Source organism: Phycodurus eques, chromosome 1 (genome assembly GCF_024500275.1).
Source record: "Phycodurus eques isolate BA_2022a chromosome 1, UOR_Pequ_1.1, whole genome shotgun sequence".
Taxonomy (NCBI): Eukaryota; Metazoa; Chordata; class Actinopteri; order Syngnathiformes; family Syngnathidae; genus Phycodurus; species Phycodurus eques.
Window position 1 is genome coordinate 21601488 of NC_084525.1, and position 14559 is coordinate 21616046.

Sequence of the window (14559 nt, forward strand, 5' to 3'; positions counted from 1 at the left end):
CCCTCCAACTGACTTTCACGTACTAATGGTAACCCGGACTGCAAAATAATCCAGTCCGGGTTTTGCTCCTTTCCAGCTGCGTCGAGAAGCTTATCTCGACTTCCTTTGTGTTTGAATTAATGTGAAACGTGTATAGACGGCTCCGTGTGACCAGGAAACACCTCGAAGAGTTTTCAGACTTCACTCATGTCTCTTGAACGAGACTTTTCCAGCAAAGATGAGGCGTTCACGAGCATGTTCCCTATCCACCGCGCTTGTCGTGATGGTGATGTTGGAGCTTTGCTGTCACTGTACCAGCATCACACTCATCTCACAGCCGAGGATTCCTGCTACGGTTGGACCCCCATTCACTGGGCTGCTCACTGTGGACAGGTGCGGATTAGCTTCAAAGTCCATAGAACCACTGTCATGTGTTTGTGTCGGCTTTTTTTTTTTTTTTTTTAAATACACGCAGTTAGGCATGATACTACGAGTAAAAGTATTGTGTTCACATATACTGTCGGCGTTTTTGTTTTTCCACTACTGTTATGTGTTTATAGTTTACGGGAAAACAGTAGTGATATAAGATGATTGGTACTTAGTGGAGAGTTTATTTTTTACGTCGAACGCGACTGGTAATACAACAGTGTACAATAAAGTTGTCGGCACGAAAACGTAAAAAAAAAAAAAAAAAAAAAAAAAAAAAGTCTGTAAATCCTTGATTGGTTGCGAAGGTGCCCGGCAGAACCAATAGTAACTTTAGGCGCCAAAACAGGAAGGGTGTGCCACGTTTTTTGAGTTTGTTTTTATTGAACAGGTGCACAAGAAACATACAAGCTTAGGTCAAAGTCAAATTACAAATATCAGGTTAGGTCCTTTCCAAAATAAACGTAATAGAAAAAGAAAATTTTATTTTAAATTGATTTGGTATATCAGCACATCCAAATCAGAGACCATGGTCCTCAGTCGGAAAAGGGTGGCATGCCCTCTCCAGGTCGGGGACGAGATCCTGCCCCAAGTGGAGGAGTTCAAGTATCTTGGGGTCTTGTTCACGAGTGAGGGAAGAATGGAACGGGAGATCGACAGGCGGATCGGTGCAGCGTCTGCAGTGATGCGGACTTTGTATCGGTCAGTTGTGGTAAAGAAGGAGCTAAGCCGAAAGGCGAAGCTCTCAATTTACCGGTCGATCTTCGTTCCTACCCTCACCTATGGTCATGAGATGTGGGTCGTGACCGAAAGAACGCGATCCCGGATACAAGCGGCAGAAATGAGTTTCCTCCGCAGGGTGTCCGGGCTCTCCCTTAGAGATAGGGTGAGAAGCTCTGTCATCCGGGAGGATCTCAGAGTAGAGCCGCTGCTCCCCCGCATTGAGAGGAGCCAGATGAGGTGGCTGGGGCATCTGATTCGGATGCCTCCCGGACAGCCTCCCTGGTGAGGTGTTCCGGGCACGTCCCACCGGGAGGAGACCCCGGGGACGACCCAGGACACGGTGGAGAGACTACGTCCTTCGGCTGGCCTGGGAAAGCCTCGGGATCCCCCTGGAAGAGCTGGATGAAGTGGCTGGGGAGAGGGAAGTCTGGGTGTCCCTGCTAAAGCTACTGCCCCCGCGACCCGACCCGGATAAGCGGTAGAAAATGGATGGATGGATTTGGTATATTCCTCAATTTCTATTTTTCACGAGCTGAATTTGCAGTGGGTTCTCCCCGTCCCTGTGTGGGTTTTCTCCAGGTACTCTGGTTTCCGCCCACATCCCAAAAACATGCATGGTAGGTTAATTGAAGACTCTAAATTGCCAGTTGGTGTGAATGTGAGTATCAGTGGTTGTTTGTTTATATCAGAATCATCTTTATTTGCCAAGTATGTCCAAAACACACAAGGAACTTGTCTCCGGTAGTTGGAGCCGCTCTAGTACAACAGACAGTCAATTTACAGAACACTTTGGGGACATCAAGACATTGACAAAAAACAATTGTGCAAAAAGATGCAGAGTCCTCTAGCACTTAGAGCAGTTCGAACGACTAATATTGCAATAGTCCGGTGCAATGACCATTGTGCAAAGGGCGGTGAGACTTCAAGGAGTGTATGCGGTTTAAAGTGACGAGTAGTGCAATCATCTGGGACAATGTTGGTTGTGCAAATGTTACAGATACTCCTCAATCAGTGTGCAAATGGAGCAGATGCTACTCTGGCATGAGTGGCCAGTATATGCAAATAGTGCAGCATGGCGAGACAACTACAGTGAGTGCACGAGTAATACATAATTGGCCCCACAGAAATGTGACAACGAACTCAAGTCAAAAAATTGCCAGCTTGTTGTAATGGAATTATAGGTTAGGTGTTTAAGAAGTTGATCGCAAGAGGGAAGAAGCTGTTGGAATGTCTACTAGTTCTAGTTTGCGTTGATCGGTAGCGCCTACCTGAGGGAAGGAGCCGGAAGAGCCGGTGACCGGGGTGCAGACGGTCCGAGAGGATTTTGCACGCCCTTGTCTTAGTTCTGGCAGCGTGCAAGTCCTCAATGGTGCGTAGGGGGGTACCGACAATCCTTTCAGCAGTTTTGATTGTCCGTTCCAGTCGGAGTTTGTCCTTTTTTGTAGCAGCACCAAACCAGACTGTGATGGAAGAACACAGGACCGATTCGATGACCGCTGTGTAGAACTGTCTCAGCAGCTCCGATGGCAGGCCGTGCTTTCTCAGAAGCCGCAGGAAGTACATCCTCTGCTGGGCCTTTTTGAGGACGGAGTTGATGTTGTTCGCCCACTTCAGGTCCTGAGAGATTGTAATTCCCAGGAACTTGAAGGTCTCGACAGTTGACACAAGGCAGCTGGACAACGTGAGGGGCAGCTGTGGCGAAGGATGCCTCCTGAAGTCCACGATCATCTCTACCGTCTTGAGCGTGTTCAGCTCCAGGTTGTGTCGGCCGCTCCACAGCTCCAGCCGCTCCGCTTCCTGTCGATATGCAGACTCGTCACCGTCCTTGATGAGGCCGATGACAGTGGTGTCATCTGCAAACTTCAGGAGCTTGACAGTCGGGTTCGCTGAGGTGCAGTCGTTCGTGTAGAGAGAGAAGAGCAGCGGAGAGAGGACACAACCTTGGGGCGCCCCAGTGCTGATGCTGCGTGTGGATGAGGTGGCCTCCCCCAGCCTGACCTGCTGTGTCCTGCCCGTCAGAAAGCTGTAAATCCACTGGCAGATGGCAGGTGAGACGCTGAGCTGGAGAAGCTTGGTTGAAAGGAGTTCAGGGATGATGGTGTTGAACGCTGAGCTGAAGTCCACGAACAGGATCCTCGCGTAGGTCCCTGCACTGTCGAGGTGTTCTAGGATGAAGTGCAGTCCCATGTTGACTGCATCATCCGCAGACCTGTTCGCTCGGTAGGCAAACTGCAGGGGGTCCAGCAGGGGACCTGTGACACTCTTGAGGTGGTCCAGCACGAGACGTTCAAAGGACTTCATGACCACAGATGTCAAAGCGACAGGCCTGTAGTCATTCAGACCAGAGATTGCAGGTTTCTTGGGGACTGGAATGATGGTGGAGCGTTTGAAACAGGATGGAACTTCACACATTTCCAAAGATCTGTTAAAGATCTGAGTGAAGACTGGAGCGATCTGGTCCACGCAGACTTTGAGGCAGCATGGGGACACATGGTCCGGGCCTGTCGCTTTGTTAATCTTCTGTTGTTTGAAGATGCGTCTCACATCCTGTTCATGGATGGTTAACGCAGAAGTCAGAGGTGTGGTGGTATGTGCCCTGCGATTGGCTGGCGACCAGTTGAGGGTGTACCCCGCGTCTCGCCCAGAGATAGCTGGGATAGGCTCTAGCACGCCCGCGGCCCTAGTGAAGATAAACGGTATAGAAAATGGATCAATGGATGTATTGATATACACAACTAATGGATGGATAAGTTCTTAAATCAGAAGACAAAATTCGTTCAACTATTGTTGAAAACCTAATTATTTTTCTTGCTCTCTGTCCCTATGCACCCCCCCCCCCAATGCTAAGAAAAACATTTTGCAGCTGTTTCATTTGAATGTTTTCCTGATTACATGCAGTTGGAGTGTGTCATACGCCTGGTGCAGATGGGTTGCGACGTGAATACGGTGTCCAGTCGCTTGAACCAGACCCCAACACACACAGCTGCGATTGGCGGGCATCCTCGCTGTGTTTTGTGGCTATCGCAGGCTGGTGCAGATGTCAACCGGCAGGTCAGCAGTGTGAATGTGACGACTACTACTACTTCTACTATGTACTATGGAAAGCCATTCGAGCATTCATTCAACATCACTTTAAGGTCCCTGTACTAGTACATGCTGCTTCTTCACTAGTAAGACAATTCAGTTCAGCAATAGAATAACTGTCTTACGAGCAACCTTTTTCCCACTATTATATTACATTTCTGCACACTCTTAGAACAAGTACACGTTACTGTTGGGAATAAATTAATACAATTTAATGTTAAAAAAAAAAATTAGGTTGTTAATGTACTGTAGGTCAATGGTTCTGATAGTGTTTAGGTCAGCAGAGAAGACCTTGCTTATGGAAAGCGATTTGGGCAGTTTTTCGAGATCCTTGAAATCTGGCTGAAGTCCAAGAAGTATTACGCTATTTCAATCCCTGAACCCGTTGGTGGAGGGATGTCGTCAAGCTGAAGAAGGAGTCCTATCAGGCCTTTTTGGACTGTGGGACTCGTGAGGCAGCTGATGGGTAACGGCTGGCCAAGCGGAATGCGGCTTTGGTGGTCGCTGAGGCAAAAACCCGGGCGTGGGAGGAGTTCGGTGAGTCCATGGAAAACGACTTCTGGACGGCTTTGAGGAAATTCTGGTCCACCATCCGGCGTCTCATGAGAGGGAAGCAGTGCACCATCAACACTGTGTAAAGTAGGGATGGGGCGCTGCTGTCCTCGACTCGTGACGTTGTGAATCGGTGGGGAGAATACTTCGAAGACCTCCTCAATTCCACCGACACGCCTTCCCATGAGGAAGCAGAGTCTGGGGTAACCGGGGCGGGCTCTCCTATCTCTGGGGTTGAGGTCCCCCTTGTGGTTAAAAAGCTCCTCGGTGGCAAGGCCCCGGGGGTGGATGAGATTCGCCCGGAGTTCCTCAAGGCTCTCGATGTTGTGGGGCTGTCCTGGTTAACACGCCTCTGCAACATCGCGTGGACAACGGGGACAGTGCCTCTGGATTGGCAGACTGGGGTGGTTGTCCCCTTTTTAAGAATGGGGGCCGGAGGGTGTGTGCCAACTACAGGGGGATCACCCTCCTCAGGCTCCCTGGTAAGGTCTATTCAGGGGTGCTGGAGAGGAGGGTCCGTCGGGAAGTCGAATCTCAGATTCAGGAGGAGCAGTGTGGTTTTTGTCCTGGCCGTGGAACACTGAACCAGCTCTTCACCCTCAGCAGGGTCCTCGATGGTGCATGGGAGTTCGCCCAACCAGTCTACATGTGTTTTGTGGACTTTGAGAAGGCGTTCGACTGCGTCCCTCGTGGAGTCCTGTGGGGGGTGCTTCGGGAGTATGGGGTTCCGAACCACCTGATACGGGCTGGTCGGTCCCTGTACGACCGGTGTCAGAGTTTGGTCTGCATTGCCGGCAGTCAGTCGGACTCGTTTCCAGTGAGGGTTGTACTCCGCCCTTTGTCACCGATTCTGTTCATAACTTTTATGCATTGATGGAAAGAACATTACCAGTAAGACAGTTGTTCTACTCGTCATTCTAGTAGTGCTCTAACCATTACTAAGAATAGTGAGGACAAAGAGCTTACTCGTACATGGACTTTAAGCTGGCTGTCAAATAAATGCTTAAACAGGTTGCCTCATTACTACTATGGCTACTTCTAATACAAATGTAAGTATTTCACTGTGCCAAAATATTTGTCCCATATTTTGGTTATTTAGACCTCCATAGAGTGACTCTCTAACAAGGACTGAATATAAAAGTGTCAATTTCATTTAAACAAAAAAACAGAAAAACCCTAGGTTTTGTCATACGAGTGTCCAGAAAAGGCCCCTGACAGCAACTTCTGTTTGACCCAGTTTTTTATCCGCTTTGTCCATATTTGGCTAAGACTGCTCCCTTTCCTTTGATTGGTTGCCTCCGTGTACAAGACCCTGTCGTGAGAGCACACGTTTGTTATGTTGACAGTGCTGGCTCGGGAGCGGAGAGGTAGGTGGAGATCTTCGCTAGTGACGTAGATAAGCTCGAGGAGTTGAATGACCTGATTTCAGGCCTCTCTGCAGAAAAGCGTCTGCGACTCAGGAACTCTTGGATGATTTTATTTCATATTTCACATTTACCGAGGCACCATAGAGCCAATATAACATCCCAAATACAAGAAAAAGTTGGTCTGTTAAAATATGTGACCTTTAATGTTGAGACATAGTGGTATCAACATCAATGCTATTGTAAGTTAAAACCTTTTATAATGTGAATACAGAGACACGCATGCTACAAGAACAGAAAATCAATGATGTAGCATGTTCTTGCTCTTATATAAACTGCGTTTTTTTTTCTTTTTTCTTTTCTAGCACTTCAGCTCAACAACCACATCTCTCAGTATTCACATGCAATTTCTGAAGGGAATTCAGATTGTATTTATAGTTTGCCCCCCTGTGTTTTCAGGACTTTGTAGGTGAGGCCCCCATCCATAAGGCTGCCAGGGCAGCTTCCATGGAGTGCATCCAAGTGCTGCTGATAGCGGGCGCTAAACTACAGTAAGTATCCCCTTGAGGAGAACTCAGGACTACCGCAGATAAACTTTTCATAGACTGTGGAACCTTAAAGGTTGAACTATCTATTCTGGGACGCTTTTCGGCCTCTATAAAGGTTTAAATTGAGAATTAGAGTTTCGATAGCAAATAATGCAAATGCAGGGGTAAAGTTGGCGGAAAAAGTATGTGAACTCTTTGGAGTTTTTCAAATTTCTGCATCAATTGGCCATAAAATGTAGTCTGAGCGTCAGCTAAATCAAAAGAATAAACCGTCTGCTTAAATTAATATGACAAACAATTACTAGTTGTCATATATTTATTTTTAAATAAACATTCACAGGACAGGGAGGATAAAAGTAAGTAAACCCATGGATTTAATAACTAGTTAGTTGACCCTCCTTCGGCAGCAATAACCTCAACAAAGTTTAACAGTTTCCTGTAGTTGCAGAGCAGATGATCAGGATGAACTTTGTAAAACTGTTGCAGTTCATTAAGATTCGTGGATTGTCTGGTGTTAAAGGTTCTTTTGAGGTGATGCCAATCGGGTTGAGGTCAGGGCTTTATATATAAACTTTTATAAAGATGGAAAGGGTTACAAAAGTATTTCTAAAGGTCTTGATGTTCATAAGCAGGGTTAGACAACATTTTCTATAAATGGAGAAAGTTTAGCACTGTTGCTTCTCTTCCAAGAAGTGGCCATCCTGTACAGATGACAGCGCAGAATGCTCAATGACTTTATAAAAAAAAACAAAAACAAAACTAAAGTGTCAAGACTTACAGAAATCACTGGGACATGCCAACATCTGTCGAAAAATGTATCATATGTAAAACATTAAACAAGAATGGGATTCATGGGAAAACACCAAGGAGGAAGCTGTTGCAGTCTTAAAAAAATAAATAAAAATTGCTGCAGGTATGAAGTTTGCTCAAGAGCATTTGGATGTTCCACAGCACGACTGACAAAATATTGTGTACAGATGAAACCAAAGTTGAATTGTTTGGCAGGAACACAATGCCACATGTAGAGAAGAATAAGGAAGATCGGGGGGGGAAAGGCACAACACACCAACCTAAAAACCTTATCCAATCTGTGACGCATGGTAGAGGGAGCATCATGGTATGGACAATACACAATGGGTGTTGCAAGAGGATAATGATCTAAAACACAGAAGCAATTTAACAACACAATGGCTTCAGAAGAAAATCCGTGTTCTGGAGTGGCCCAGTCAAAGTCCTGACCTCAACCTGATTGAGATGCTGTGGGATGACCTCAAGAGAGTTTTTCACACCAGACATCCCACAAATCCTGAAGTGCAACAGTTTTGTAAAGAGGAATGGTCCGAAATTCATCCTGATTGTTGTGCACATCTGATCAGCAACTAAAGGAAATGTTTGATTGAGGTCATTGCTGCCAAAGGAAGGTTAACCAGTTATTAAATCCAAGGGTTTGCTTACTTTGTCCTCCCTGTCCTGTGAATCTTGACGTTATGCTCTATGAAGATATGAAAACATAATTGTTTGTGTGGTATTGGTTTCGGCAGACTCTGCTTATCCTTGTGATTTAAATAAAGCGCAGATGACCTTTTATGATCAATTTTTGCTGAAATGTAATAAATTCCAGAGGGTTCGCATACTTTCTGTCATTGTACCTTGACTTACGAGTTTGCGTTCTGTGACCACTTTATTCATATCAAATAAATTTTCCCCATTAATTGAAATTCCATTAATCCGCTACACCCTTCCAATAGATTTTTTTTGCTACATTTTTAAAAGGAACAATAATTGCACTTTACAGTAAAATCAAAATTTAAAAATCATAAAAATGTGAAACTGGATTTATAAAGTATAATAAAGCCCAAAGTCCATCTCTCTCTCTCGCTGTCACCCATCCCTATACACAATGTAGTGTCTGTGTGTTGACGTACACCTTTAAAAAGGTGTAGCCTAGTGAGTGAGTCGGGATCTCTGTTTCTAGCTTCTCTCGGCCATTTACATCATGTTTAAATTTACCATGCTGATTGCAAGTGGTTTCATTTTGTATTTGTTTGTTTGAATGTATAGCACGTCAATTAAAGGCTGAAAAGGGTATGGCGCGACCCTTGCTTTCTTCTTATTATTTTTTTACTTCATTTGGGGGAGTTATATCTCTATAGCTCACTCGTAATTAATTTCTTTTTTAACCAAACAACAACTAATAACTTGAAAAAGCCAAGTTGAGGCACTTTTAAGTCAAGGTACCACTGTAGGTCCTCTAGTCTATCCACACTTGCTGGAAAAAAACTTCAGAGTTGGTTGGGGAAGCAGGGTTTTTTTTCCAGGGCAACTCTGTACTTGGCTTGTTTCATGCATCCTTCACAAAGACAAATTTGCACCATTATATGCTGATTTAAGGGAAAATCTGGTGGTCTTGTCATTTTTCCCCAGAGCTGTGTGTAAAAATACTGTTGATGCTTTTACACAGTCAAGAATTAACATGAATGTTTTGCATGCATTGCTTTCTACTCGCTTGTCTTCATCATTGTGCAGTTTAAGGAACACCAGCGGGCAGACTGCAGCTGACCTCGCGCGCACTCACGGATTCCACGACTGCCTCCATCTCATCTCCAACTTGCAGGAGCACCTGCTGCAATTCAGTGGGCTCCAGAGCAACGAGGAAAAGAACGTGATCGGCCCTGGTCTGCTCTGTAGAAAGAGGCTGCAGTCTGCTTTTGAAAATGGTCAAATGAAGAAGGCAAGGAGAGGTAACATTGACTCCTTTTACATTCATTAGCAGGGTCGCTGGACCATTAATTGCCCTCTAAATGTGGATGGTGCCTGTTGCTTTGCAGATATGTTTCTGCAGATGCAGCATTCTGCACTTGAGAATAGCATGGATTCCATCTGTGGAAGTGAGTTGACCACAAGCAAATGCATGTCTTAGTGTGTGATGCAGACTAGGTCAGTGCTTGCACATTTTACATTCGATAAATATCATGGCACACCACTAAACGAAATGTCACCAAAAAATAAATGGTGGACACACGCACACGCATACCTGTGAGGTGGGATGGATTATCTCAACAAAAGGAGAAATGCTCACTAACACAGATGTATGAACAATATTTGAGGGAAATTGCCTTTTGCGCATGTAGAATAAGTTTTAGATCTTTGAGTCCACCTCATGAAAAATAGGAGCAAAAACAAGTGAGTTTATATTTTTGTTCAGTGTACATATGTGTGTGTGTATATACACACACACACACACACACGTATGTGTATGCATGTACAATGTACAGCGGCTGAGAAGTAATTTCAAGGAACATATTTTACAATTGAAAAATCTCACAGCACACCAACAAACAAAAATGTCACAAAAAGTGGAGACATTAATTACTGTATTTACTTCCTGCCATCTAATAGAAGGCCATTAATTTGTTCGGTCTGTCACTATGCCTCACTGGCATAAATAGAGGGACAAAGTTATAAGATTTAATAATTTTTTGAGCAATGAAGAACACAAGTATATACAGTAAATGAATTAAATTTTTCATTTAAATAGACACATTCCTCCATCTTGTGATCGGATCAGTGATCTTTTTTTTTTTTTTTTTTTTAAACACGGTGATCGGCCCCAAAAATCCTGATCGCGTAAAGCCTACTTTCCACTTACGTATTATGGCCCCAACCGTGCTCACTGGAACATTGAGAAGCTTGGATATGCGCCTGTAACCAATGCCATCGTTATGGTTTGCGATGGTCTTGATACAGCTCTTTGCTCTTACCCATCATGAGATGTGTCTTGACTCACACTTTGGCAATGAGACCATTTTGTAGGCCATCAATTAGGACTGAACCAGCTGGTATTCATTTGCACTGACAAGGGGCTGGATTGCCGTTTGATTATTGATAGATTTCAGGTGTTGTATTGGCTTTCCATGCCTTTTTCCACCTCCCTTTCTTCTTCTTTTTCCCTCGGTCATTTTTACACACAACTTAATTTCTGAGTTTATTTGCTCTCCATTCTTTGTATGTATGGATTACCTGGGTTGTTCCCAACATCTGGTGAAATCTTCAGGAAGTAAATTTAGGGAGAAAAATGTGTGAATTCAGCCGCTGTACTTATGTATGTGTGTATGTAATAGTTGTTTTTGTTTGTTTGTTTTTCAATGCAGTTATCATGGGTATTAATTATCCACAGATTTTTGTTATGTGCGGTCCGGCTCGGTCCGTATTCCTCCGCAAATAGCGGGGGTCCGCTGTTTTCAACGGTGCCTTGAAATATGGGCTTAATTCATTCTGTGACCATGCTGGTGTCTCAAAACACTCAATCTTTCCCCACTGGGGTGAATGGAAATGCCATCCCTTTTAGCCTCCCAAAAAGACAACAAAAAGGTTTGTAATGTGTTTTTTAAGGAAAATAGTACCATATAATATTTTGATTAGAAACATGCAGTAGTGACATAAATATGTAAAGAAATTAAATCACATTTATCACATAGCGCTGCTCCTTCTGGTGTGCTCTTTGGCCACCTGGGGGCAGCATAATAGACATACGGCCATACTGTACATCATATATGCCAAACTCTGGCCCGGGGGCCAAATTTAGCCCACAATTTAATTATATTTGGCCCGCAAGACCATATTAAATGTGTATTAGAGCTGGCCCGCCAGTATATAGCACATGTGCCACTAATATTACAAATCCCAGAATGCTTTGCTAGTGTGTTGGCCCTTTCCTTTCTGTTGCAGTCGTTAGCAACTATGCTGCCAGTCTCCTCGAGCAAATTTACACTTCCCCTTCCCAAAAATGGCCAAACGAAAGATGGGAAACGGTTAACTTCCATGACAGGTGGGAGGCAGATTGTCTGTTCACTAAAGTAAAAGACAGACCTGTTTGTCGTGTGCAGAGCAACGTGGCTGTAACAAAGAATATAACATAAAAAACATATTTTTTAATGCCCTTTATCAACTCCTAGACAGGGACTGTTAAATGTTTGAAGTTTGGCTTTTAATTGAAGGACATTCTTATTTTTTGGGGTTGTTTTGTTTTTTGGCCTTTGAAAAAAGATGTACATAAAAAAGAAAGGTAGTTGGAGATAGATAAATAGAGGATGGCGAGACGGAAGAATTCATGTTATCAATTTAAATACAAAATATCACACAAATACCACTGATGTCTTTTATCGCAAATTTTGATATCTCGTGTTTATAATATTAAAGTTTGTTTATTCCAGATTCAGTGTTTAAGCAAAATTTAAGTTTGTTGTCATGATAAACTTTGAAGCTTCATTTCTGGAGAGAAGGGAAACATGCACATCACAGTGATTTTTCATTAAATATTGAGTTTGGCCCATGACGTTGTCCCAATTTTTTTATTTTGGCACACTGTGAATTTGACAGCCCTGCTGTACATGAAGATGGTCTCATGTCAGTAAGACACAGTGACATTAGGTGTCCTTTGCAGAGGATAAAGTATACCAGTCAATTTTGTCATATTCTGTTAACGTGTTGCTCTTGTATTCCATCCATCCATTTTCCGAGCTGCTTCTCCTCACTAGGGTCGCAGGCGTGCTGGAGCCTATCCCAGCTGTCATCGGGCAGGAGGCGGGGTACACCCTGAACTGGTTGCCAGCCAATCGCAGGGCACATACAAACTAACAACCATTCACACTCACATTCACACCTACGGGCAATTTTAGAGTCTCCAATTTATGCATGTTTTTGGGATGTGGGAGGAAACCGGAGTGCCCGGAGAAAACCCACGCAGGCACAGGGAGAACATGCAAACTCCACAGAGATTGAACCCGGGTCCTCAGAACTGTGAGGCTGACGCTCTAACCAGTCGGCCACTGTGCCGCCTGCTCTTGTATTAGTGTTCAAATATCTGTTGCTCAAAGGCTTATAACACTGCAACACTGATGCTATTCGTTTGGCCATATATGGTGTTTCCCATTATTTGTTCGCATTAAGATAGCAGACTATAATAAGAGGAAATAAGGATACTCGACCAGGCTGTGACTTATGATTTTGTTGTTGTTTAACTGAAGCCGAAGTTGGAAGAGGAGCATGTGTTTTTGTTTGTTTATCTGGTGTTTGAAATAAAAGTAAATAAATAGTCCTTAGTCAAGTGACTCGTATCTCAGGATCCACTATAATGATGATCTTCTATCAATTAACTCAGAAATTGACTAAGTGAAAAAAAAAAAAAAAAAACTAATCTGTTGTATGAATTGCAACAGCTGCATACACAGGTTGATACATTGACATCTAGTAGAAGAGCAATTAATTGTTCTGCCCGTCACTAAATGCAGTATACGTCGCAGGCAAAGATGCATTATTTGAAGTAAATAGTTTTCTGGACCATCCATCCATTTTCTGTACCGCTTAAATAAAATTTTATACTTTCCTACAGTGGTTGGGGATTCCTGCACTATATTGAGGTCGAATTACATAAACTTCGTAGTGGGTCAAGTTATACTTCCCAGTTTTCTGGAATGCAGCTATATATTACGGTTGTGTTACACAACAGGAAATGGATGGCACCCCTACATGTATACCACAGTGAAATCACGCATACTATAATTATAATTTAGGTCACATTCTTCATGTGAAGGGATTCAAACCTCCTCTCTCCCCCCTCGCAGATGTTGCCGCTGACAGCGTTCATCCACCCTCTCCTGTTGACCACGATGATGACCCGATGAAAAGCATTCCCACCTGCAATGAAGTTTCCACATGGCTGTCTTGGCAGCGAGGAGATTCGCCACCCAGTCAGCCCAACTCAGCTGACATGTGCGGCTCACTGCATATGACAGAAAGTCCCAACGGCTGTGTGTCCCATCGGCCGGCGTTGCAGAGCCTGTTGGGAGCGGATTGCGGCGAATTCCTGCATTATGGACATTATCATGGCTTTGGGGACACAGCAGAGGAGCTGTCTGACAGAGGCCACATTGCTCACAAGTCCTTTCAAAATGTGGACGGTGCCATGCATTGGTGCCAGGACTCATAAGCCTAAGGCCGTGTGTTTTTTTTTTTTTTTTTTTCCTTCAAAGATTAAATGTCATCTCCCAAAATTGTCACACAAAATTGGTTCATGATAGTGATATCACTTTTTTGGGACACATTTTGGGAATGTGCTCTCGGTGCTCTGCATCTGACTCCTGTTTGTATGAAACAGTGTTTCCCAACATTTGTGCAAAGGTTAATATCTTACATTAGAAAAATTATACAGTGTACCACCAAACAAAAACGTCACATAAAATATGTTTAAGGCTGATAATGTCACAATTTACTTGTGTGAAATCTTTTTTGTATGAGTGACAGGTTAATCATGCCTTCAGCCATCGAACTGAATTGTTCTGTCACTAAACATTGCTGGCAAAGATAAATGACCAAAATGCCTCATTTGTACTGAATAATTTTCAGACCAAATTAAGTGAATTTTCTGCAGCACACTTAATCTCTCATGGCACCGTGGTTGGGAATCACTGCTATAAGATACCGAGCAGAAATTGCCTCCTTTTCTATTAAACATTCTGCAATTTTGTAAAGAGTAGTGCACTGCAACAAATCACTTTGTCAGGGTTAGTTTTGTAATCTGTACTGGCTGCATCCTGATGTTACTTGAAGTACACTCAGTAGCTACTTCATTTGGCGCTGCAAGCAGTAGGGGTATGTGATGGGATTGGTGCTACTGTATTTAAATTCCTCTCATGTTTGATGTTGGACTGAAAAAACTATTGTTCATCTGACCCCAGCAGGACACGCATTGTATTCTTTGGTTATGTTTTGTGATATGCAGAGTTAAGTATTTAGCATTAAGCTTTTTACGTGCTTCCCTCGACATTCTCACCATCTCTATCAAAACTTTAAATAAAAAATCTTTGAAAGTTTTTCCAATGAAT

The 14559-nt window shown here is 43.6% G+C and overlaps 1 protein-coding gene across 3 annotated transcripts; it reads left to right on the plus strand.

The window, feature by feature from the left end:
- The first annotated feature begins 108 nt into the window (after positions 1-108).
- ankrd10a (ankyrin repeat domain 10a) lies at positions 109-14505 on the plus strand. 3 transcript variants are annotated; one of them, XM_061689890.1, is made up of 6 exons: positions 109-372; positions 4027-4179; positions 6588-6679; positions 9203-9417; positions 9505-9564; positions 13300-14505. In XM_061689890.1, the coding sequence occupies exons 1-6, from the start codon at positions 187-189 to the stop codon at positions 13662-13664; spliced, it is 1071 nt and encodes a 356-aa protein (XP_061545874.1). In that variant the 5' UTR covers positions 109-186; the 3' UTR covers positions 13665-14505. The 3 variants fall into 3 exon arrangements, with proteins under 3 accessions (XP_061545874.1, XP_061545961.1, XP_061546049.1); XM_061689977.1 differs by lacking the exon at positions 9505-9564; XM_061690065.1 differs by lacking the exon at positions 4027-4179.
- Positions 14506-14559: the final 54 nt, after the last annotated feature.